This window comes from Puma concolor, chromosome A1 (genome assembly GCF_028749965.1).
Source record: "Puma concolor isolate L17-30 chromosome A1, mPumCon1.1.hap2, whole genome shotgun sequence".
In the NCBI taxonomy this organism is placed as follows: Eukaryota; Metazoa; Chordata; class Mammalia; order Carnivora; family Felidae; genus Puma; species Puma concolor.
Genome location: NC_141667.1, coordinates 26,280,773 through 26,304,666, shown reverse-complemented (window position 1 = coordinate 26,304,666; position 23,894 = coordinate 26,280,773). Strand labels below are relative to the sequence as shown.

The 23,894-nt window shown below is 43.3% G+C and overlaps 1 protein-coding gene across 4 annotated transcripts in view; it reads left to right on the top strand.

Moving 5' to 3' along the window:
• Positions 1 to 23,894, top strand: part of MTMR12 (myotubularin related protein 12) — a 66,829-nt gene that overhangs the window by 10,216 nt on the left and 32,719 nt on the right. For 2 of the 4 annotated variants that reach the window (XM_086676505.1, XM_025924346.2), the window contains exons 2-6: positions 15,227 to 15,287; positions 17,887 to 18,029; positions 19,353 to 19,425; positions 20,397 to 20,527; positions 21,800 to 21,893. In XM_086676505.1, coding sequence (XP_086532631.1) covers positions 15,227 to 15,287; positions 17,887 to 18,029; positions 19,353 to 19,425; positions 20,397 to 20,527; positions 21,800 to 21,893 — 502 coding nt within the window. Of the gene's footprint in view, positions 1 to 2,701; positions 3,172 to 11,633; positions 11,972 to 15,226; positions 15,288 to 17,886; positions 18,030 to 19,352; positions 19,426 to 20,396; positions 20,528 to 21,799; positions 21,894 to 23,894 lie in introns of those variants that run through there. The other 2 variants (XM_086676524.1, XM_086676515.1) reach the window with 2 other exon arrangements.

Below are 23,894 nucleotides of genomic sequence, written 5' to 3'. Positions count from 1 at the left end.
ACTCTGAGATTCTGACAGCCCTGTAACTGCCACCTGCTACTTTTCTCCAGCACTTGTATACATTCCAGTGCTACCCTCTTTAACTTTTAGTGTAAGGTGGTTAAGAGCACAGCTTTGGAATTAGAGCTCTGCTACTTGCCTTGTGGATTTGGTCTGGGTATTTAACTTCTCTGAGCCTCGGTTTCCTGACCTCTGAAATGGGAATAAAAACAGTTGTGTCTAGCTCATAAGATTGTTGTTAGTCTTAAGTGAGGCAGTCCATCGAAGTTAACACAGTACCCAAAGTGCAGCAAACCCTTATTAAATGTTAATTGTTATAGTAGCTATTACCTTTTACCCCAGAAGCTGCAGGTGTGTGTGCGTGTGCGTGTGCGTGTGTGTGTGTGTGTGTGTGTGTGCGCGTGTGCGCATGTGTTCATTCTTTGGGCCATAAGTGCAGGTCCTGATAGTGGCGACATTTCTTATGTTCCCTTCTAGCATTGTTCTTCCCTTGCACTCTCAGAGGCTGGTCACCAGAGTGGGGGGTGCTGTCCCTTTTACAGGGGCCCACAAAGGACGCCTTTCCTCTCCATCCAGAGGGCTTCCCTTCCTTCATAGCTTTCTTTTTCAGTAAGCTCTTTCATGGATTCCTTCTCTGTCCTTCTGTCACAGTGTTTTTCCTTGTCTTGAAGGCATGCAGGAGGACCTGAGGTTTGGGCAGTGTTTCATGTCCTGGGCCTTCTGTCCGATCCAGCGTGGCTATCTTTTAAATTAGCCTGCCAGTGGCCCCTTCTCTCCCCAGCCAGCCAGTTATACTCCTGGCCATCACAGTTTCCAGGGTTCCCTTGGGGGGTGCCCTCTTTGCTGGTTTGTCTTCACTTCCATTCATTCTGCCCTCCTTGCTGTGGTTGGAACCACAGACCATAGATGCTTACCTGGTCTCTCCCTCTACCCGAGTCACCCTGCACGGCACAGCCAGGTTCCTGCTGGGTGCAGCCTGTGTGTGTCATTTTCCCATTTAAGTGTCCTCCTGTGTGCCTGCCGCTTTCCCAAATCTTAATACCCTTTCCAGACTCACTGCAGATTCCTGCCTTCTTCTGGTTTGTTGAGAGAGTGTTAGTTTGCATTTGGGAGGCCAGGACTCTGTTCATTTTTTTCTGTGTGATTTTGAGGGAGCCCCCTTGACCTCTTTGGGTCATTTCCTGATTCATAGAGTTGGCCTAGGCAAGTGCTTTTGAACCTATTTTGCCCAAGGAAATTAAAAAAAAATTTTTTTTAAGTTATTTGAGAGAGAGAGTGTGTGAGCAGGGGAGGAGCAGAGAGAGAGGGGGAGAGAATCTGAAGCAAGCTTTACGCTGTCAGCATGGAGCCCGATGTGAGGCTCGAACTCACAAACTGTGAGATCATGACCTGAGCTGAAACCAATAGTTGGATGCTTAACTGACTGAGCCACCCAGGTGCCCCTCCCCCCCTTATTTTTTTTTTTAACAGCATGGTTCTTTGGGGGAGCTTTTTCAAAATAAATACACTGTACCAAGTCCTGGTTTAGAGATTTGAATGTGCTTTAGGGTCAGGGAAGGGTGGGGGGGGGAGGGGCACCTGCTGTAAGTATCCACATTTTTTTTTCTGTTAATTATTATTTTTTCCTTCATCCCCTATTGAGAACTGCTATTTCAAATGAAGTCATAGGGGAAACCCAAATAGAGAAAAGTGAGCGAGGAGTGTAGTGGGAAAGGCTGCTGGCCAGGGAACACTGAAGGCCAGAGCCACTTCAGCCTCTCTGTGTTCGCCAGTCTTTCCTAATTGGCATTCTCCCTTTCTTTTTGCCCATGGTACAGGCCGTCTGTAGCTCTGGGTTCTTTGTTGCTACAGTCAAGCATTTATTCTCTACTCCTTGTGTGTAATTGCTTTGTGTCTGCAGATCTTTCTCCAACAGAGCTGTAAGCTCCTTGGCCTGCAGTGCCACAGAGTGTGGCCTCCTGGAGGTCAGCGTGGCTTCAGAGAGGACTGTGGCCATCCCAAGAGGGGGCCTCAGGGGAGCTGGTGGGAGCATCGTTCTGAGCCTCTTTTTTATTTTTCCGGGAGAGTGATTGGGGTGGTGAGGTGAGAACTGTGGTAGGCCATTAGTGTGGTTCCTGACTCTGTTCTTGGTCTCTATACCCCAACAGTCATCTGTTAGAGTGATTGTTGTCAAGAAGCATGAATGAGTAATGCTTTTACTGTCATTCAATAAGTGATGAGCTGTCAAACCAGAGTGAGGGACTTAATTTGGGTCTTAACGAGCAGTTACTTTTCTTCCTTTAAGAAAAAAAATCCGAGATAAGGGGAAAAAGCAGTCTAAATGTGAATGCAAGGATTTAGAATGGGCACATGAGTAAGTATTGCTTAGCTGTTAGGGTAATGCACTGTTACAGGTTGTCTCCTGTTTCCCTGTCCTGAACACTTGTTACAGTTGAAAGGACACTTGATGCTATTATTTTGTAATAGGAAAAAAGTTTAAGATTCGTAGTTACCTAGGGCTCAGAGTGGTGTTAGGGTGGTGTCAGGGAGAATAGGGGGGATGAATGCTAATGGGTACCATGTTTCTTTTAGGTGTGATGAAAATATCCTAAAATTGATTGTTGTGATAGTTGGATAACTGAATATACTAAACACCACTGAATTATGTGCTTTAAGTAGGTGATTTGTATGGTGTATGAATTTGCCTTTTTTTTTTTTTAAGCAAACTCTGTGCCCAATGTGGGGCTTCAACTCACAACCCCAAGGTCAAGAGTCATATGATCTACCAACCGAGCCAGCCAGACGCCCCTGAATTTGTATCCTAGTACAACTTTTACAAAAACAAAGTAAAAATCAAAAGTACTAAGCCAGGTGTCGGAACTCCTGCGAACAAGTTCTGGCTTCATCACCTGTTTAGCTGTATGAGTCCAGACACACAATTTAACCTCTTGGAGCTTCATTGGCCTTATCTGTAAAGCAGGGATGAGAATACCTTACAGGATCATTATTAAGATAATGACATGGGACATGTGGAAGTGGACGTAGTGAAACCTCCAGCAAATTATACGTTTATGTGTTTAAGTTAGACACATATTTTTGTGGATAATAGATGCTTAGTCTGAAATGTTATTGAAAGTTCCCAACAACCCTATGAAATGAACACTTATTAAAGGCTGAGACCTGATCTGCATGGTGAGTAAATAGCAGAGTCCTTAAAGACCAGATACCTGAACCGGCTTAGTCTGTGGTCTGTTACTTTGAGCCCAGACAGAGATTGTCAGTTCACCTCTTACTGCATGTCTGCTTTCCTGGCTTCAGATACTGTTTTCTTGTCAGAGTAATTGTTGCTTGTATGCCAGAGAGTATATAGAGGGTATAGAGTGGAGCTGTGGTTAGCAGAGCTGTTACCTGGGCATGCTTTCAGAGGGGACTGAGCCTTGCTAGCAGGCTGGCTCTAAAGCAAGTGAAGCCCTCTGGCCAGGAGCAGGGAACTAGCAGTCTGGGAACCAGCTCCAGGAACAAATCCTGCCTAGATTTCCAGCTCCCTAGAATTGGACAGTAGGTACATTCATTTAGCTTCTAGGCTGTATCTTCAGTGATAGAGCTTCATATTTAAAGTCTGGCTTTGCATATGCCCCTGTCCTATTGATGGGACTAGAATGTGTTTCAGAAAGAAGTGTGACAAAAGTTGGTAAGACTTGGCACTAATCATATACTTTAGTACTGATCATACTTAGGTAGTAATTTAAAAAAAATCTGTCAAGAACTATGCTTAGGATAGTTAAAGAATATTACCAGGAAGAAGAATTACTTGTCTCTTTGTATGTTTCTGTTTATGCATTCTTTTAGTAGACTTTTCTTGACAATTTACTATCTGAGGCTAGAAAATACATACAGGTACAGCCTCCTCCCCCATTTTGTGTCATCGGTTGGGGAGGCTGACAAGGTAAGAGATTGTTGCAATACAGGAGGGAGGGGTGATCGGAGAGATCTTGGCAGGGGTCTTGAATTGTGTGGACGGTTGAATTGACTGATGGGTCCAGTGGCTTCACTGGGAGCTAGATGGTGACAGTGTGGCTGTGGTCACGGGAGCATGCAAAGTGAGAGGTGATGGTGGCTGAAAGTAAAAGCAGCAAAGGGATGGACAGATGTGGATGGATTCTGGAGCTATTAATAAAGCAGAGCAGACAGGTCATGAGGGCAGGGAGTAGTAAAGAATGACTGCTGGGTCAAGGGAGGTGGGGGGGATCGGTTAAATAGGTGGTGAGGATAAAGGAGTGCATTTGTTGTGATGAACACTGGGTAATGTATGGAAGTGTTGAGTCACTACATTGTATACCTGAAACTAATACTACACTATATGCTAACCGGAATTTAAATGAAAACTTTAAAAAAAGAGGGACATCTGGGTGGCTCAGTCAGTTAAGTGTCCAGCTCTTGATTTTGGCTCAGGTCATGATCTCATGGTTTGTGAGATCGAGCTCCGTGTCTGCACTGATAGTGTGGAGCCTGCTTGGGATTGTCTCTCTCCCTCTCTCTTTATGCCCCTCCCCCGAATAAATAAAAATAAATAAAAATTAAAAATAAAATAAATAAATATATTAAATAAATAAGTAAGTAAAATATACATAAAAATAACTTTTTAATGGTTTACTTATTTTTGAGAGAGTGCGCACACGCGTGCGAGCTGGGGAGGGGCAGAGAGAGAGGGAGACACAGAATCTGAAGTAGAATCCAGGCTCTGAGCTGTCAGCACAGAGCCTGATGTGGGGCTTGAACCCACGTACGGTGAGATTGTGACCTGAGCCCAAGTAGGACACTTAGCCAACTGAGCTACCCAGGTGCCCCAGTAAATAAACATTTTTAAAAAATTAAAAAAAAAAAAAAGAGAAATGAATGACTTTTGGGTGTCTGTTGATGGGACCGATCATTGAGTCAGAGCCCAGAGGAGGATGAACGGGTTTGGTGGTGGGCAGCAGAGTGATGAGCTGGTTTTAAAATGTGAATTTGGAGGATGTTAGGAACATTCCCGTGCAGGTGGGCAGGAGGCTGTTCAGGTGTCTAGGCCTGGAGCTTTTGAATAGAGATCTGGAGTGAAGAGCCCTTTGGGGGTCATCCGCTATATTGCTGGAAGTGACGTGAGTGGGAGAGCTTGTGCAGGGAACACGGGTCTTGTGTAGAGGGAGGAGGACCCCGCCTGGAAAGGAGCCTTGCAGAGGAGCAGCCAGAGAGTGGTGGTTTGGCCTGGAACTAATTTCTGCTTATTTTCAGGTCTCAGTATAAATGACACTTCCTGAGGGGAGCAATCTTCTCTAACCCTGTGTGAGTGCGGTTTGGTGTTCCTGCTGTGTTCCCATCATGGCCTGTCCATCCCCAAGAGCAGCACTTCGCACACATCTTTGTTACGCATGTACTGTGGTCGACTCCTGTGTGCTCTGGGTGGGGAGGCAGAGGCAGTGTGTTCTGTTCTCTCCTGGGTTTGCTGTGCTGGAGTACAGCAGGTACGCGAGAAGTGATAGTTCATCGGTGAAAGAGGGTGCGAAAAGGCAGGGGTAAGACGGTGCCCTGGAGAAGGATGTGGCCAGCAGGCAGAGGCAGGTTATATTATAGTGAAGAATATGATTCTGATCGGGTAAACTGAGGCTCAAGTCTCACTTCACTTAACCTAGGTTGGCCTTGTTTTCCTCATCAGTAAAATGGGAACGGTAATGGCTGTTAACAGAGTTGTGAGGATTACATGAGATGATGCAGTCTTGATATATAATCTTTTGTAGGCTTCTAGTATTTATTGCATTGTTCACCCACTGTTCCAATTATGACTTATTATTTGTCTGGATTTAGTGAGAGCAGAAGTCAATTCTTATTTATCTTTTTATTCTCAGCATTAGGTATTTAGGATGTTCGGGAGCTGTTTGTTGAAATGAATTGGTATATATTAGAGATGGGTCACCCCGCAGCTCTGAGTAACCAGACATTCAGCTTGAGTGTTGACTCACTAGATTCACTCCTCGGGCTCATCGGAGCCCTGTGCTTTGGGCCACTCCTTCTCAGAAACAGAGTTCTGAGAAGAGATGCCATTGACAACGTTTTAGTGCCAGGCCACGTGGATGATCCAGGTTCCGGTAGGTGTGTCTCCTTTGGGCCATCAGCTTGCGTAAAAATGGGTGGCAGTTGTCACAGATTGCCAGGAGAGGAGCGCTTCTGGCTCAGTGTGGGGTGGGCTTTTTATTTTATTTTATTTATTTATTTATTTATTTTTTTAAATTTTTTTTTCAACGTTTATTTATTTTGGGGACAGAGAGAGACAGAGCATGAACGGGGGAGGGGCAGAGAGAGAGGGAGACACAGAATCGGAAACAGGCTCCAGGCTCCGAGCCATCAGCCCAGAGCCCGACGCGGGGCTCGAACTCACGGACCGCGAGATCGTGACCTGGGTGAAGTCGGACGCTTAACCAACTGCGCCACCCAGGTGCCCCATGGGGTGGGCTTTTTAGATGATGTGGGGGCACTGGCAGGTCCTAGGGGTGGGTGGTACTCCTGCGGCTCCTTTTGATCTCTGGGGTAAACCATGCGGAAACAGGAAGACTTGTTATTCATGCCCTTGTTCTCTTTTTAAATTAAAACAAACAGTAGCCAAAACATTGGGGTAAATGTTGAAATAAGGAATTAGTGACTACAAACCCGAACTCCCATCCTACCACTGTGGTAGAACTGTTCCCCATTTAGTTCAGCCACTGTTGTGACTGAACTCAGGCCTCTGGGATACCCTAGTTTGGAAATTGTGGGCATGCTGTGACTGCTGACAGCAGTCTTTGCCATTCTTTTGCACCGTAATGGCACAAAATGTCCACACTCAGATGGAGTCGCAAGAGGTGTCACACAAATCATTTGGTCCATTTGTAACTGCTACGTTTGTTGAAAATTTGCATCATTTTCTTTTTTTAATGTTTGTTTATTTTTGAGGGAGAGAGCATGAGCAGGGGAAGGGAAGAGAGAGAGGGGGACAGAGGATCTGAAGCGGGCCCTGCACTGTCAGCAGAGGACCCAGTGTGGGACTCCAGCTCGTGAACCGTGAGATCATGACCTGGGCAGGAAGTCGGACGCTCAACCTACTGAGCCACCCAGGTGCCCTGAAAATTTGCATCATTTTCAAATGAGTTGGTTTTTTCAGGAGTCTTGCAGAAAAGTCTGTCAGTGTAACTAGGAGAACCAATTCTCCTTAATTATTAAAGAACCATACTTTTCTACCTTTTTTTCCTACCCATTGAACCAAGATACTTAATTGGGGTCAGCTAGGACTTTTATCCCATGTTTCATAGCTTTGGAAGTACGATTGTCACTGTTTGCTCTTAGGCAGCTGGGCAGGGAGTGTCAAGAGTTGAAGGATGGTGGGATAGAAGTAGTAAAGGGTTAAAATGGAGTCCAGGCCCCTCTCTGAAACCAGATGGCGATGTAAGGAAGCACACAGGCAGCTGTCACTAGAGGCTGGTTGGATTGGCTGTCGGATCCTGGGATGACGCCAGCCCCATCCACGGCTGTCATGCTCCTACAGTTCTTACTGGACAGGCTTCACAATTTCTGGTCTTTCTGGATGAATACCACATGTATGACTGTGTTCAGTGGAACACACTCTTTTCTCCAGAACTTTACCATATGATTAGAGCATTTAGTGATGCCATCTATAGTAATGGCTCAAGCCTAGATATCATATCTTAAGCCATATGTTTCTCTGGTCCCTGCTCAAGTGGTTTTAAAACCTCTTTAAAACATCTCACTACTTAGTCATTGCTCATCAAATTAGCAAAATCTTTTGAACACGTACCATGTGCAGGGCCTGTATTGGATTCTGGGGATATATGGTGAGCATAAAAACAGATAAAGACTTACCCTCAGAGTTTAGATTGTTGGGGAGACAGACTTAAATACATAGAACAAATGTGAAATTGCAACTGTGACAAGGGCTGGGAGGGAGAGAGATACATAGGGCTGTGAGAACCTGGTAATAGAAATGGCCCTTGTCATGAGATCTGATGGATACACAAACTTCATAGGGTGGAGAAGTAGAGGAGAAGCATTTTATAGAAGGAGCATCCTGTGGAAACAACTCAGGATGAGAATGAGCATGGCAGGTATGGGAGGTTGAAAGGCCAGTGTGGCCAGTGTGCAGACTGAGGAAGAGGATGGTAGGAAACCAGATTGGACAGGTAGGTAGGGGCCAGGCTGCACAGGCCCATATCAAGTCATTGTCTTCATCCTTCCAATAATGCAAAGCAGACTGTGTGCTGAAAGTAACACTGCTGCTTTAGGGTGGAGAATGGATCAGAAAAGTGGACAGATGTGGGTAGACCAGCTGCAAAGCGTATGGTCCAAATGGGTGGTGGTAGCTTGAATTAGGTGATGCTGGTGGAGATAAGAGAGGAACATGAATTCTAGAAACATTTTTAACAGGTAATATTGATGGAATTTGGTGATAGATTGGAAATTGAGGGTGATGGAGAAGGAGGTGTAAAGGGGGACTCTTAGGTTGACCTCTAGATTACATACTCTTGAAGGGAAGCACAGAATTGTCCAGGCAGTATACAGCAGTATTAATTGTGGTTGGAGTGTCATGAATCAGAAGATTCCCATTGAACCCTGGAGGGTTTGTCGGGGTGATAGAGGCTTCGGCCTTAGCAGACCCAGTGGAGTAAGTTACAAGAGGTAACTCAGCTGGGGTTGAAGAAGCCCCAGAGTTCTTTCCCATGCAGCCAGCCATTACTCCTGTGGGGCACATGTTTTTTGGTGTTTGTTTTTTCCCTTCAGCTTCCTTCTGCCTCTCTACAGCACTCTCTCAGGTTTTCCTTGGGAACTCTGTATGAATCTTGATTTAACTTGGTTTCAGGTGGGTCTGGCAGATACATTCACTGATTATTTTGTCCTGGTTTTCCTTCATTCCATGTAAGGGGCGGCATGTCGTATAAGGACACAGACTGGGCCAGCTACTGGGTTTGACTTCCACCTCCACATGTACTAGTTGGGTGTCTTCATCTACAAAATGGAGATAATAGTGGCTATAATAACACCACTTCAAGGGCTTGCTATGAGGATTACATGAGTTAATAAGTATAAAACCCTTTAACAATTCCTGATGCATACAACCCAAGAAATATTTGTCATTATTCACCTCTCAGGGCTGGTCTTTGAAGTATCCACTTTGGCATTTACAGATTGGACATTTATGATTTCTCTCTCTTTTTTAATGTTTATTATTTATTTTTGAGAGAGAGAGAGAGAGAGAGAGAGAATATGACTGGGGGAGGGGCAGAGAGAGGGAGACACAGAATCCAAAGCAGGCTCCAGGCTCTGAACTGTCAGCACAGAGCCCGACGTGAGGCTTGAACCCACAAACAGCAAGATTATGACCTAAGCTGAAGTTGGACGCTCAACTGAGCCACCCAGGTGCCCCTATGATTTCTACAGTCCACAAGTGACCCCTGAGTCATGATGTGTAGTAATTTGTAATGTTGAGAGGGAAGAAATTGTAGTTACTTACCCAGTTCTAATGATCAAGTTGGACAGCCTTTAATCACTCATCTAATAAATTCTCCCATGAAGACAACACCTTATACACACTCAGGGTGCAGCATGAGCAGGAGTAGGATGTACATGTGGGAATTTCATCCTGTCCTATAACCAACCCACTTTAAGATCCATATACAGACATGGGTGCTCCTTGTACCCTTGTTGATAACTGCTTCTCGTCTCTTCCATTCGACTGTGTTCATTCTCCCAGAATCAACAAGCAACGGATGTTATCACTCTTTTCTCTTTCTCAAAAACATTGAGATAGAATCTCCATATTTGTCAGTCTTTTTCTGTGGAGTTCAGAAAACTATTGTAAAATACAGGAGTGAAGGAACTATAGGATGTAGCCAATGAGAATCCATTCTGTCTTTCCTGATGCCTCCCTACTACCCAAAAAGATAGGTTCCCAAATTAAAAGAAAAATTCCATTTTTTGAAAGGAGGTTTTTTTTTTAAACGATTATTATTTTTTTAGTAATTTGCACACTGAACCTGGGGTTTGAACCCACAATCCCAAGATCAAAAGTCACATGCTTTTTGGACTCTGCCAGCCAGGCACCCTGGGAGGGTTTTGTTTTTGTTTTTGTTTGTTTTGTTTTGTTTTTTTCTGATTCTCTTTGTATACCCTGATTTTTTGGAGTCCTCTAGGCTATTTCTCCTCTTAGGACTGGTGTGTGTGTGTTTGATTTGGGAATGGGTATTTGATGGTAGTGATTGTGGTACTTATTTTTTTCTGAATTATTTGTAAGAATTGGATAGTGTATATTTATAATTATTTTGAAGTATGAACCAAAGAAGGATTAGATATTAGTGATGTTTGTCTACAGTGTGCCTCCTTAAATTCCACTGCTCAAGTGTTTCTATAGGTTTTTATTCTCAAGTTCAGCAGTTTAGTCTACTTTCAATAGAATCAGCAGTCGAGAAGGTTTTACTTTTTGTACAGTATGCCTGAGCAGTCCATTCCTTGGATGTGGTATTCTTTTAAGAAAGCCGTTAGTTTTCTCTCTTGGTCTTGTAATGGGTTCAAAGTACTTCATATTGCAGAAGATAAGACACAAAATGACCAGACCTAAGTCATTATGGGCTTTTATTTTTTATTTTATTTATTTATTTTTGAGAGAGAAAGTGTGAGTCGAGGACAGGCAGAGAGGGAGAGAGAGAGAGAGAGAGAATCCCAAGCAGATTCTACACTGTCAGCAGAGCCCAGTGGGGCTCGAACCCATAAACCGAGAGATCATGACCTGAGCCTAAGTCAGACACTTAATCAGCCGAGCCATCCAGGTGCCCCCGTCATTGTGGGCTTTTAGAAAACAAATCCTATTAATAGAAAAATGTCATTTCTTTTTCCTTTGCTTCACATATTCCTGTATCCTCTGTCTTACAGAATTAGGACCAACTTGGGTGTTGCTAATTGCAGGAGTTTCTGATCCATAAAAAAAAGAATTGAGAGGCCTCCTGAGTAGATTCAGTGTAGTTTAATGTAGGAAAAAGGACTGAGAGAGAAGTAGAAATTATTCTTACCTGTGACAGAATCTTGAATAATTGCCCCTCTCATGTAGGATATTTGAATTCTTTGTTTATTCCTTAAAGGAAAGGACGAGAGAATGAAAGAAAAGGAAATCAAGAAGCACAGATACTGCTATGTCCAACAATTACAGCTCTCATTTACTGAACATGTGTGCCAGGTGTTGGTACACATTTTTCTTCAGGCCTCATATTAGGTAGTATTGTTTCCATTTACATTGGAACAAACCAAAACTCAGGTTAAATGTTATGCCCAAAGTCACGTCTATAGGTAGCAGAGCAGGGTTTGAACTGTGGCCACATCTGTATCCTTATTGTAGTGCAGGCACCGAGAGAAGTTTGGAGAAACAAGGGGGAAAACAAAAATTATTCGTACAAATGCTGTATTAATAATACAGCTTTCTGCTGTAAAAAAAGGTAAATTTCATTCCCACCTAATATGTGGGTGCAAATACATTTTCCCCTTCAGATTTTCTATTTTAGCGGAGAAAACAAGTGTATTAAATGTCCATTTTAGAGCATGGAGCGACTTTGAGGAAATAAAATGTCTGTGTTTTGTCTTTTTAGCATTTTGGTGCCAAATGCGATTGAGAGAAATTGTGTTTTGGAACCTTTAGGGATGTTGGCTCTTGGAATTTGCCCTTCTGGCTGGATGAAATTAAGCTGAGAATAACAACTTCAGTTTTTGACTCCAGGCCCTCGCAAACAGTGAAGGGTTGATGTGAAGCATTTTGGTATATATAAGCATTCCGGCCTGATGAGAGCTTGGTTGTGGGATCGCCCTCCACACACCCCTGTTCTTTTCAAGATCAGCGATCTTCTGGCAGGACCCATTTTCTGCCTTTCCTGAGGTGCCCTGGGTCGATCCCACATTTGAGAAGATGGGCACCTTAAATATGAACTTGGTAAGAAACTAGAGAATTTACTCTTTGAGAATTAATGGAATGAAAACAAGCAGGCTGCTTTTCAGCCTCTCAGCAGATTCTCAGGAGTGTTAGCTGACTTTAGCTTTCAGATGCTTTTGTCCTGTATGTCCTGTACGGTGAAGTGCAGTTCTCTTAAGGGAGTTTTTCTAATTTGTCCTAATCAGTTTTGTAATAGGAGACTAGTTTCCTACTGTAGGCAGTGGATATTACAGCTGTTCTCCCTTTTGTAGGAGGAAACTGGAGACCATGTTAGAAGCAGTACTCAGCAGTGAAGAATGTAGGCTCTGGAGCTTGTTGGGGGTTGGGCTGTATCCTTGCTTAGTGACTTCCTATAAAAGGAGATTTCCTGAACCTCTTTAAGCCACAGTTTCATCTTTAAATGGAGATAATACTAGTGCTCATACCTCTGTATGAGGATTAATGATAATACTAGTGCTCATACCTCTGTATGAGGATTAATGAGATACTAATGAAGAGCACTTACCTGGCATATAATAGAAGCTTAATAAATGTTGGTTATTATCGTTATAGTCAATGTGTGCAGTTGACATAAAATGATTAGCACTTCCATTTCCCCAGGCATTTGATGGGGAGGAGGTGGGTTCACCCCAGGAAGTTGGGGGAGCAGAGAACAGTTATTTAGGGAAAGTGAGTTTTCGGCAGGACAGAATCCTAAAAGGTGTCTCCTGATTTTTTTGTTTATGGAATGTAAAGAAAGAATTCGACCATTTCAGGAATTGATGTAGGTAGTTTTAAGTAGTGTAAATTCTTTATCATCGGAAGATGCTACTTTTGGAGACAAAACAATAGGGTAGCCCTCTCCAAGCTGGCTGCAGTGTTTGAACTGAATTCCAGGCACTAGTCAAGATGATCACTAGTTTTCTAACAGGTGATTGAATTTAATGAATCGTTTTGCTCTGTCCTCAGAGAAAGATGATAGACCTGTCAAAAATAATAGTGCTTTCATTTAGTTCTGTGCCAATAACAGACGATGAAAACTCCATGAGAATTTCTAAATTACCAAAACACTCGTAGCATTTACATATGCAATATAGTCCCTCTTGCACAACATAGAGCAATTCATCAGAATCATCTGGGGAGTTTTTTGCACAACCAAAGGCCCAGTTGCATCCCCTGCACTCTGATTTTTTACACTCGTGGTGAGGCCTGAGCACCTAAAGAGGTAACAAGATCCACAGGTGATGGAACACTCCCCACATCTAAGAAGCACTGCCTCAGAAGGACTTGATTTATTAGCATCTTCTGGGATGTAAACTGTGGGCATCTCTAAAATACATCACACTCAGAGTGGTGTATTTTCTGAAACAGCTCTTTCTCTGAAACAGCTCTGACTTTCTTCTTCAGCCTTGAGATAGGCTGTCTTGCTTCTTCCTGCCTCGGCTGTTCCCAAGTTTCTTGTAATGCTTATTTCAACCTGAATTAACAATTTTAGAAAACTCCTACCACCCAGAGCCTTATGCCAAAAAACAAAACAAATTCCAGTTTTCTTTGTTGACAAAGTTGGTTGTGTCTTATAGAATTTTCCACAGTTAAGATTTGACTTGTTGCATCCCCATGGTGTCATTTAACATGTTTCTTATAAACATGTCCTGGTGTTTCTTATAAATTGGTAGATTGACATAGAAAGTCAAGCTGATTGAAGTTAGATATTTTGGCAAGAATACTTAATAGATGGTGTGGTAGATTGCTTTAGGAGACTCACCAGGCCTCTCTTGTTGTTATGTTAACAGCCACTTATGACTGTTGCTTTGTTCCATTAATTCATTAAGGATTGCTAATTATGTTTGAATACCCAATAAACAGTGAACCCAACATGAAGGCATTTGGAGATATTTTCATTGAGAAACAGTGACATAAAACCTGGCTTTGATTCCTTATCAGAAGTGATTATATCCCATGGCAGTGCCTTGTGGTTTTAGGTTGTTTGTTTATTTATTTTATTATTTATTAATAAATAAATAATTGGAGCGCCTGGGTGGCTCAGTCGGTTGAGCATCCGACTTCTGCTTAGGTCATGATCTCGTGGTCTGTGAGTTGAAGCCCCGTGTCGGGTTCTGTGCTGACAGCTCAGAGCCTGGAGTCTGCTTCAGATTCTGTGTCTCCCTCTCTCTCTGCCCATCCCCAGCTTGTGCTGTCTCAAAAATAAATGTTTAAGAAGAGTTTAAAGGGGCACCTGGGTGGCTCAGTCGGTTGAGCGTCCGACTTCGGCTCGGGTCATGATCTCACCTTTCGTAGGTTTGAGTTCCGCATCTGGCTCTGTGCTGACAGTTCAGAGCCTGGAGCCTGCTTCTGATTCTGTGTCTTGCTCTCTCTCTGCCTCTCCCCCACTCATGCTCTGTCTCGAAAATAAAGATAAACATTAAAAAAATGAAAAAGTTAAAAAAATAATTATAGGTTATTATCAATCTATTTTTTAAGTTTATTCATTTTGAGAGAGAGCATGAGCAGGGGAGGGGTGTGTGTGTGTGTAGACGGGGGCGGGTGGGGGGGCGGGTAGGGAGAGGAAAAGAGAGAGAGAGAGAGAGAGAGAGAGAGAGAGAGAGAGAGAGAGAGACCCAAGCAGGCTCTGCAGGGTCAGTGCAGAGCCTGACAATGGGGATCAAACTCACAAAACTGCGGGATCATGACAACTAAAATCAAGAGTCAGATGCTTAACCAACTGAGCCACCCAGGTGCCGTGGTTTTAGGTAATTTAGAATGTTCCCATCTGCCTTTACTGGGTCTTGGTATGCTACAGAGTAGATGGGTCGAGTACTGACTTGATACATTCATATTTTCCTGTTCTTCAAACCCTTTACATATATCTATTATGTCTCAAGAACACACAGTCATCTTTTGTTTTCGATCCTTGATTCTCACTGGAGGAAGAGAGGAGCCATGTTGTGAAATGTCTTCCATTCCCTCTCTGACTCTGTGTTTGAGCTGCCTTACTTTCTGTGTAACAGTTGTTCCTTTAGGTAGGGAGTGCTCATCCCTGCCCCTCCACTGGGGGCAACTAATAGTTGTCAATCCTAAATAGGTTAGTGCACTGGACTAATTTGCTGGAATTTTCTGTCTTTTTGTTAAAAATACATTTTTAAAAAGTAACTAGCTTGTCAAAAAACTCCTGAGGGTATGTGACATTTTAGTGTGTATTCTGAAAACATGGCTTTATGTTACTCATTTTGAGCCCTTAAACAAAGAAAAATATTACCCTTTGCTCTTCTCTTTTAGGAAATTCACACAAACGAGAAGGAAGTAACAGAGAAGGAAGTCACTCTTCACTTGTTGCCAGGTAACGGTCGTTTAGCATCAGACCTCATGTGCCACTCAAAGCCAGTGATAAATTATGTCATCCCTAGTATTGCTATATATAAACTCCTTTGTTTTCATCCAGAAGGCATATAACGGGAATGAGTTGGACAAAAATATCAAGGTCTTTAGTTCAATCACTACATATTAGGTCTGAGTATTATAACATCTGCCTAGAATTTTTGTTTCCCCCTCCCCGCAAGTTGATGAAAATCAACCTGGCAAATTCACCTCCTTCACAAGCAAATGAAGCCTTTTTTGCGTCACTGTACTTGGACACATCCAGGATTCTGGTCTTCAGTCAGGAAAATTCTGGTCCTCTCCAGAGCCCTACATCCCTCTTCTCCGTGCAGCTGCCCTAGACTAGCACGGCTGCCCAGGCTCCCCCGGCAGCGTTGGTGGGTGGCCTCACCTGTGGTCTTCTGCATCTGAGCATAAGTGCCAGGCAGGCTGTGGTTTACTAACCTTGGGACTGCCAGGGCTTTGCTCTGAGGTCATCACTGAGGAGTCTGGATTGGTTGGATATTTTTGAGATGGAAGAGAGTGACTCTATACCTTCAGTCAAGCTTTAATCATTTCTGAATTCAGAAACGGAAACTACTTGGTGGTCTGTCCCCTTCCATATGTGGGGCTGTCCTGGGAACTGTGCATTAAGTTCTTCCATTTTCTTTTTTCTAATCCCAGTAGCCTTTTTTTTGTGAGTTTTTGTTTTTAGATATATTTCCCCCCAGACAGTAGAGGCCTCATTCTGGTACTGTTTACCTTATTCCAGTTTATTGGGAGGATATGATTACACACAAGTTTCTGACTGATCCACCTTATTTGGTAAATATATTGGGGTCCTGAAACTTAAAAAAAAAATGTCTAAGTTTCAAAGGTTTGTATGTTTTTTTGTTTATTTTTTTTACAATAATGGCCTAAACCTTAATCCATATACCACATTTTCCTTCCTTTTCTTGGGTTATAGATTCTGATATTAACTTTCATTTTTAGCTCAATGCTACGTGCATTCGCCCATCCCCTGGAGTACCTCAAGTCTCTTCTAGATGCGCAGCCTCCATTTCTTAGACCAGACCATGAGCTTTTCCAGCTCCCACCTCCCACGATTCGAGACTTTATCTGCACACGCAAGCTGGTGGCTGTGGCACAGCATGTGCCTTGCTGACCGACTAGCACATCGCTGGGTGTTGTGTTAGCTGCTGTGTGCCCATGTCTCGTCTCCAGTGCGCGGCCACTGACTGACACAGCCTGCCTGGTCTCAGGGACACACTCACACTTAAAAGCTGTTTCACACTAGGAGTTGAAAAAAGCACAGGAAGCTTTGCTCATATATTTTCCACCTTGAACCAGCTGAGGCGCTTTTTCTGGGACTGTTTTAAACCATAACGAGGCCCCAGCTTCATTGTTTTCTTCAAGCTCTGTGGTCTCAGTAGAGGCCGACCTAGTGACTGAGCCATCTTTTTGTATTTCCTTAGGAATTAACCCCTTGGGAGGTGGAAAAATATACCATAATATGTGTCCCTTGATTGTCTGAGTGTCTGAAAGCCTTCTTTATTTTCATGTTGCAAGTTAGACCAAGTGAATTTTGAGCCAAAAAGTAAATTTAAAGTCATTGAGGAGAATATCCAGAGGGAGATTCTGAGGGTCTGAAATGGTTGTCTGTTGAAGGGGAAGAAAATGCCTTTTCTTTTTTGTTCTAAAATATTTGCACTTGATTTTTTATTTCTTCCATATCCTTCTCCTTTTCCTGCTCTCACCCACATGTCCAGCCCTCATGAGCTTCTCTTCCATGGAGCAGAGAATGCTTGCCTATCCCTAAATCCTTATCTTTCTGACTGTAAAGAGAAGAACTCTCTATCTGCAGGAAATACAGCTTCTCATGCAGGCGGGGTGCTTGCAGATAGAGCAGGAAAGGCGACACACTGAGAGGAAATACTCTCAACTAAGAAAGAGAGGAAACAATTTTTTCCCACAAACCTCTGACCTCCCTTTTCCTCCCATCCTTCTCTGTGGAGCCAGAATGAATGTGATCAAGCTGCACCTCTGTGTCTGAGGAAGCCACCTGCGAGCCCTTTGGCCAGGGAGGCACCCGCCATCTTTCAGTGATTGCAGAGTGAGAGATGGCCCACTCTCACCACAAAGTGGGCTTGAGCTGTATGTTCCAGAGCCTTTCTGATTTCATTCATTTAGGGTCATTTTCATTCATTCATTTTCATTCATTTCTATACCACACCTACCTGCTTGGGCCCAAGTAATAGGAACACTGAGGTCTGCACTTGCAAGTGTAGCTGAGATCATTTCCACCTATTGGACACTTTCCTGGTTCACAGTGAAAAGGTAGAGAAATGCCCTGTGTGAAGGTGTATCAGCCATTTTGCGTTCACTTATGAGTGGTCCCTGCTCTGCTTCATCTCCACACCTAAGGTTTGCCGCTCCTGCTGTGCTGGAAAGCGTAGAGTTCTGAAGGGCTGTAGTGTAGTCTGTGTTTGTCTTTCCCGGGAATGGAGCTGGGGAGGCTTTTACTGTTTGCATACTGTATGTTCCCTGAGGACTCTGAGGAGGGCTTGTTTGGTTTCGATCAGGTGAACAGCTGCTTTGTGAAGCCAGCACGGTGCTGAAGTATGTCCAGGAAGATTCCTGTCAGCGTGGGATCTATGGGAAACTTGTCTGCACGGACTTCAAGATTGCTTTCTTGGGCGATGATGACTCTGCATTGGATAATGATGTATGTATGAACTGCGTTTGGCTCAGTTTGTGGGGAGCAATAAAATTGTGGCCCCATTGTCTTTTTTCCCAGCTCCTCAATTCCCCACCACGCTCACCACCCTCACAACACACATGAAACACCAACGACAGAGGTCCTCAACACCAGAATGCCGTCTGTCCTTTGGAACCTCTTTTCAGTTGTAGGGCCATTCTAAGTGCCCCAGGTCACACTGGCTTGCATCTGACTTCATAGGTTGACACCATCAACTTTTTCTTACTTTCTTCTGTATTTCAGCACAGTATGTATCACTCATTGGAATCACTAATCTCCCCTAATACTAGTTCCCCGTGTTTTCTCTGTACTAAGCTGTCCCTCAAATTCAAGAACTGAGTTCGATTATGAAACTGATGCTTGCAGCACTTGAATTCGGGTTTCCTTTGCCCTGAGTAGCAGTGCCCTTGTAAGACCTGGAGAATGGGCAGTGGAGTGAAGGAGAGGCCTGCCCACGCCACTCGGAGAGCGCTGTACGTTGATGCAAACCCAGCTGTCCCAGCCCACCCTGGCTGTCTTGGAGTGTGGGCTTCTGTGCTGCTGTCTGCTCTAGTGGCTTGGCTCCTTGTCCTGTGCAAATAAAGACAGCATTCACAGATACTTGAATCTCCCAGCGTTTGCTTCCTAAACCTGGCTTCCCGTAGCTCTGTCACTCACCTGTTTGCATTTGTGAGGACTCTAACCTCCCAGAGTGATTGTGTGTGGCACGGCCGGTTAGCCTGGGAGCAGCCCAGGAATGGCATGTTGTGCCTGGCTTTGAAAACAAGGTGCTTACCAGCTTTCCTTGCACACTTCATCATCTCTTACTCGGGGAATGTGCCTCCATCTCCCTGTTTGTTTTTTAGAGTGTACACTCTATTTTTCCTCAGTTTTATTGAGATATAAATAATAACATTGCATTAGTTTAAGGAGTATAACAGAATGATTTGATAGATGTATATCAATATATGTATATATTGCACAATGATCACCAAAGTAGGTTTAGTTAACATCTGTCATTTCCTATAGTTACCAATTTGTTTTCCTTGTGATGAGAACTTTTAAAATTACTCTCTTAGCAACTTTCAAATATGTAATACAGTATTATTAACTATAATCACCATACTGTGCATTACATCCCACGATTTATCTCATAACTGGAAGTTAGTACCTTTGGACCACCCTCACCCATTCTTCCATCCCCTCTCTGGTTTTTTTAATGTGTAGTTGGAAATCGGTGATTTGCTCTGCCTTTAAATGTTTAATAGGGCACAGAAAAGAGTCACAGTTGTTTCCTTTTGAATCTTTTAGGAAACCCAATTTAAGAATAAGGTTATAGGAGAAAATGACATAACACTCCACTGTGTTGATCAGATTTATGGAGGTAAGTATCTTTTCCCCTGGGGTGTTGCCAGCCTTTGAAAGTATAGCTGATAATGACAATATTTTTATGGTCCTTTACAGTTTACTAAGATTTCTTTACATATTTATTTTGTTTAAATCAGTTCTATGGATGATAAAATTGAGATGTATAGTGGCTTGTTTGGGGTCACTTAGCTGGGGGAACTTGGACTTGAACTTGGAACCTATTCTGAGACTCCACAGTGCCATTAAGTGTTTGTTTATTTTGAGAGTGAGAGAGAACATGCATGCATGAGCCAGGAGGGGCAGAGAGAGAGGGAGAGAGAATCCTAAGCAGGTTCCACCCCCAGGGCGGAGCCTGACATGGGGCTCCATCTCACGATCGTGAGATCACTACCTGAGCCGAAATCAGGAGTTGGATGCTTAACCGGCTGAGCCACCCAGGTGCCCAGACAGGGCCACTATATGCTAGATCACACTTGTGGCTGTCCATGTTAGCTGTGTAGGTTTTACTGTAAAGTCTAATCTGAGAAAGACTTGTACTCCATGTCTTTTCTGCTAAGGGTCAAGCTTCTCTGTGCTTCACTTCTCTATTTTTTCAGTCAGGGCTTTTTCAGAAATCATTCAGTAGCTGTTTAGATCCCAACACCAGTAGGTGCAGCCTGGTCCGAACTCCGGGACAGGGAGGGGCCCCTGGCCATAAACCCAGGAGTTGACTGTCCTGAAAGCATGTCCCTAGTGACTCCCTTTCATTTTTTGTAATGTTAGCTTTTGGAGTCAGTTTTGCCGATAGTGGCCAGTTCGTTTTGGTCTCGTGCAGAGGAACGAAGAGCCTTGCACATTCTCAGAGCCGGGCCCTTGCTCACAATTACTTAGAAGACAGCACCTTTCCTCTTACTTTTGAGAGGTCCTAATAGTCTTTCTTGTTTCCTTAGCATTGACTTTTTGCCTTCTAACATGATTTCCCTTCCTGATTTCATCGTTGGTGTGTAGTGTTTGATGAGAAAAAAAAAACTCTCTTTGGACAACTGAAGAAATACCCCGAGAAACTCATCATCCACTGCAAAGACCTCCGGGTATTCCACTTCTGTCTGAGGTACACAAAAGAAGAGGAAGTCAAAAGGGTAACTAGTTGCATGTATTTTTAGGTTTTCTTTCCCATCAGGTTTTACCACTAACTCTTATTTTTGGCTTATATTGTATGAGGATGGAGGGGGGAACATGCCTGTCTGCAAAGTGAAATTGGTTATAATCCCATATGCTTTGATTAGAATTGAGAGAGAATTGGGGAAAACATGTCTATTATGTTGGCACCCATTTACCTTTAATTCTTCAGTTCGTAATGTTTTGATTCCTGGAAACTGAAGAGTGGGAGGTGGGAAACCAGGGTCAGGAGGCACCCTTCTTCCCCCACACCTGACAGTCTTTCCAAAAAGTAGTAGCAGGGACCCCCAGCTCCTGGAATGGATGAGTTCGTACCTGGGAGGTAGTAGAAGTATGCGGGAGGGAGGAAGTGGTATAGGGTCGGACGGGCAAAGCTGAATTACCAAATGAGGCCTGTGATTTTGGACATTAAGGAAACTTAATCTGGTTGCTTCAGCAAATTGAAATATATAACTGTATGAACTGGTTACAGGGGTCACTGTAACTTCCAAGATTTGTGTTACTGAGGTATCAAAGGTCTCAAACTTGCCACTGTAATGGTAAATACGTCAGGGGAGACCTGGTTGGGGGGGGGGGGGGCGCAGCTCACCTGTTGTTTCTGGTTACAGTTGAGTTGTGCACACTTACAAGTAAATCCTTGGTTTTCTTTTAGGGAGTGTGAGAGTTCAGTTAGAACAATAAGCATGACTCTGGTATCTATTCTGAGCAGGAAATGAGTGGTGCAGACAGGGAAAAGTCCCAGAGAAGCCAGAAACTTCATTTTGAATGATGATTTTAGTCATCTATCCAAACATACTTTAGTTTGCAACTTCAAACAAAAAGCACAATGGATTGATTTCTTTTTCTGATCTTCTAGAAGAAGGTTGTAAAGGCCACAAGTGGATCAGAATAGCTAAATGTCTTGCTTATTGTCTGATATTAGCCCTCTGTCTCTGATGTGTCAGATTTTTAGAATATCTGAATATGGCACTTAAGCTTCTGTAGCACCTTGATTTTGAGAAATTAGATGGTTTTTAAAAATTTCCCTAGAAATTCAAAGCTCTTAGAAAACCTGACAAAATTGTTAACATTCCATTTATTTGGCATTATTCCAAAAGATAAGATCATAGAGACCTCAACAAGAGTTTGTGTTTGTGTGCTGCCCAGAGGAGCCTATTAGCATGACTGAAAACCTAGACGCAGTGTTTATCTGCCAAAAGCATGACTATACCCATTGTTTGGTTCTTTTCTAGATTGTCAGTGGCATAATCCATCACACCCAGGCTCCCAAACTGCTTAAGCGATTGTTTCTGTTTTCCTATGCTGCTGCTGCACAAAACCATGCAGGTGAGTGTCTTCTGGGCTGTAATTTGCAGGCAGACCCTTTCAATTCCTACAGAAACTAGCAGGAGAAAACCCATCCATGAGCTTTTTCCTCTCTCCCAGCAACTGGTTGCCTCTTGCTTGGGTGATTCATTCAAGATTCTTATCAAAAAAAAGAAAAGAAAAGAAAAAAACTTTTTTCTTTTTTCCTGCGATCTTTGTTGCTTTAACTTATCTTTTAGGTTTATGTGCTTTTTGTGAGGGATTATTGGCTTGACTATTTCTTACGAAAGATAAAATCAACATAACTGGGAATGTGAGACTATAGAGAAGCAAAATTCAGATAAGTTTAAAATAATCCTGTTTATTCCTGGGTTCTTTTTTTTTCACTTTAATGTACTTGATCTCATTTCATAACACTCAAGAGAATGTTTTGCATTCTAGAAAGCCTTTAAACAACCAGGGGCGCCTGGGTGGCGCAGTCGGTTAAGCGTCCGACTTCAGCCAGGTCACGATCTCGCGGTCCGTGAGTTCGAGCCCCGCGTCGGGCTCTGGGCTGATGGCTCGGAGCCTGGAGCCTGTTTCCGATTCTGTGTCTCCCTCTCTCTCTGCCCCTCCCCCGTTCATGCTCTGTCTCTCTCTGTCCCAAAAATAAATAAACATTGAAAAAAAATTTTAAACAACCAGAACGTGCTCTGTAGCAGATATTTAGGGGGAATTGGAATAGTTGTATATAAGGGAGCACATCAGAAAACAAGTGTGCTTACATAACTTAAAATCCCAAGTGTTTGCCCTTCAGTTCAGGGAACAGTCCTTTACTAAGAAACTTCAGTCATCTGAATTAGCTATCAATAATGCTCAGCACTGTTCAGTGTTTCCTCAGATGTCTGTACCTTCCCTCCATCTCTCTCCTCGGTCCGTGCACTCACTCTGCCCGTCACCCGTAAGGTCACATTGATGTCAAGTGACTCTGGGTGTTACATGCTTTTCGTCAGAGAAGTGGCATGCTGGAGTACAAAGTTGAACTGCTCATTTGGTCGGCATTTTTTGAACGCTTGCTGTGGGTCAGGACTGTGGGGATGGATGTGAATACAACTAAATCCCCATCCTCTGAGCATCAAGTCAAGCAGAGGCAGCGGAGAGCTGTGTCCTCTGGTGGAAGGGCCTGCCAGGGACACAGGGCACAGGGGGTGCCTGAGCAGTTAGTGGAGGTATGGGAGTGTCTGGTGGGCGAGGAGGAGTATTTTAGGCAGAGGGATTAGCATGTGCAGAGATGTAGATATCTGAAAGAGCAGGTTGCCTTTTGGGAACTCTGGTGACCTAGTAGAAGAGCTGTGAATTTTGGGGTCTGTCCCACCTGAATTCAAATCCTTGCCCAGCTGCTCAGTAGCTGTGTAATCCTGGGGATGACACTAAACTCTTGGGGCATCTGTTTTCTCATTTTCAAAACAGCAGCATTCATGCCTCTGATGAAGTGTCGTAAAGATTATAAATTGTTAAATGTGTGGCATTTAAGGTGCAGTGAGTTAAAGAGGGTTAATTGAAAGTGTAACTGCATATTATTTGGGGTGGATTATGTTTAGAGACTTGATTACACACTAACTTAAGATAATGCTCAGCTCTACTGTTAGACCGAACATAAAATTAGTTCCTTAATTTCATAAGTTCATCTTTATGAATGACAGATCTTTTCAGTGGAGCTGTACATATAAGTGCTGGGTAACTGGCTTATAATAGCTTGTTGCAATATAAGATATACAAAATATGACTTATTTGTTGGTTACTGTAATTTTTATAAACATTTATTGAGTTTGTATTTGAAAAATCATACTCTGTTTTTAGGAATTCTGCTTTTTCCTTATATCCTGATTCTTGGTCCAGACTCTACATAGGACAGTTTCTTGGCTCGCCAACACTGGGTTGATCTGTGTTCCAAAGCCCTTCGTTTGATTGACTCTGGCAGTTTCTTCACCGTGTGGTGCCTTTTTTTTGTGTGCCAGAAGGCCGAGGATATGTGGCATCTTT